Source organism: Columba livia, unplaced genomic scaffold (genome assembly GCF_036013475.1).
Source record: "Columba livia isolate bColLiv1 breed racing homer unplaced genomic scaffold, bColLiv1.pat.W.v2 Scaffold_135, whole genome shotgun sequence".
NCBI lineage: Eukaryota > Metazoa > Chordata > Aves > Columbiformes > Columbidae > Columba > Columba livia.
In genome coordinates, this window is record NW_027043031.1 from 34,865 (window position 1) to 36,603 (window position 1,739).

Consider the following 1,739-nt stretch of genomic DNA (forward strand, 5'->3'; position numbering starts at 1 on the left):
CCAGGGCCATGGGGTGAGTCCGCAGATTCACATTGGTCAGGGTGGGAGGAAGACCCAGCTCAGGGTGGGTCCTGCTCACTCCCCCTCAGCACACAGACATGGCTCCTGCAGCCCCAGAGATCCAAGAGAGAGGATTCTGGGCAAACAAGTCAGTGCGGGGTCCTTTATTTCATTTATACACACAGAGAGTAGAGCTCCTTATTTAGAAAAAGACAACGGGTCACTCCAGACAGGTAGATATGGACACAGCCATAAGAAGACATAATTTTGCTTATGGATAGCATTAATACAACCAAGAAAAACAAACACCGAAGAGAAAAAAAGAACAAACAAATAAAAACACACAAAAGCTACAGAACTCAGGTTGAACTAGTAATGCGTTATATTACAAGTGACATGCAGAAGCAGGAGGTCACTTCATTACAGCTTTTGAAAAGCAAACAGTCATCACTTTCCTTATAGACTCCTTGAGTTCCCTGTTCCTCATGCTGTAGATGAGGGGGTTCACTGCTGGAGGAACCACTGAGTACAGAACTGACACCACCAGATCCAGGGACGGGGAGGAAATGGATGAGGGTTTCAGGTGGGCAAACATGCCAGTGCTGACAAACAGGGAGACCACGGCCAGGTGAGGGAGGCAGGTGGAAAAGGCTTTGTGCCGTCCCTGCTCAGAGGGGATCCTCAGCACGGCCCTCAAGATCTGCACATAGGACACCACTATGAACACAAAACACACAAATGCTAAACAGACACTGACCACAATAAGCCCAAGTTCCCTGAGGTAGGAGTGTGAGCAGGAGAGCTTGAGGATCTGGGGGATTTCACAGAAGAACTGGCCCAGGGCATTGCCCTTGCACAGGGGCAGTGAAAATGTATTGGCCGTGTGCAGCAGAGCATTGAGAAACCCAGTGGCCCAGGCAGCTGCTGCCATGTGGACACAAGCTCTGCTGCCCAGGAGGGTCCCGTACTGCAGGGGTTTGCAGATGGCAACGTAGCGGTCGTACGACATGATGGTGAGCATAGAATACTCTACTGTTATCAAGAATGCAAATGAAAACAGCTGTAGAGCACATCCTGAGTATGAGATGGCCCTGGTGTCCCAGAGGGAGTTGGCGATGGATTTGGGGACAATGGTGGAGATGGAGCCCAGGTCGAGGAGGGCGAGGTTGAGCAGGAAGAAGTACATGGGGGTGTGGAGGTGCTGGTCCCAGGCTATGGTGGTGATGATGAGGCCGTTGCCCAGGAGGGCAGCCAGGTAGATGCCCAGGAAGAGCCAGAAGTGCAAGAGCTGCAGCTCCCGTGTGTCTGTGAACGGCAGGAGGAGGAACTGGGTGATGGAGCTGCTGTTGGACATTGGCTGCCTGTGGGCATGAGGACCTGTGCATGGAGGAAAAGACAGTGACAAGTTAGGGGAGGTTTCTCTGGGGAAAATATCATGTTGTTTATCATGGAAAACGCCCTCCCCGACAGAGGGATGTTTCAGCTCATTCTCTCTTTCTACCAAGTGAGAAAAAACAGTTTATCACAGTTTAAAATGCAGCTTGGGCATCTGGTTTCCATGAACACACCTCTGGGGCAAAACCCCCTGAGTTGGTGTCATAACAAAAACTGGCCCACACTCACACCCCAACCCCGGAGAGCAAGAGCACCAGGGACAGGTGGAGAAACAGAGAAGGACACTGCAGTGCTACCAGAAAATAAAGCAAGGACAGAAAGGCAGACGGGCATGCTGTGGAACC

General features: G+C 51.3%; 1 protein-coding gene across 1 annotated transcript; it reads right to left on the reverse strand.

Moving 5' to 3' along the window:
- Positions 1-314: 314 nt before the first annotated feature.
- LOC102097623 (olfactory receptor 14J1-like) lies at positions 315-1,354 on the reverse strand. Its single transcript, XM_065047841.1, has one exon. The coding sequence runs from the start codon at positions 1,352-1,354 to the stop codon at positions 413-415; it is 942 nt and encodes a 313-aa protein (XP_064903913.1). The 3' UTR covers positions 315-412.
- Positions 1,355-1,739: the final 385 nt, after the last annotated feature.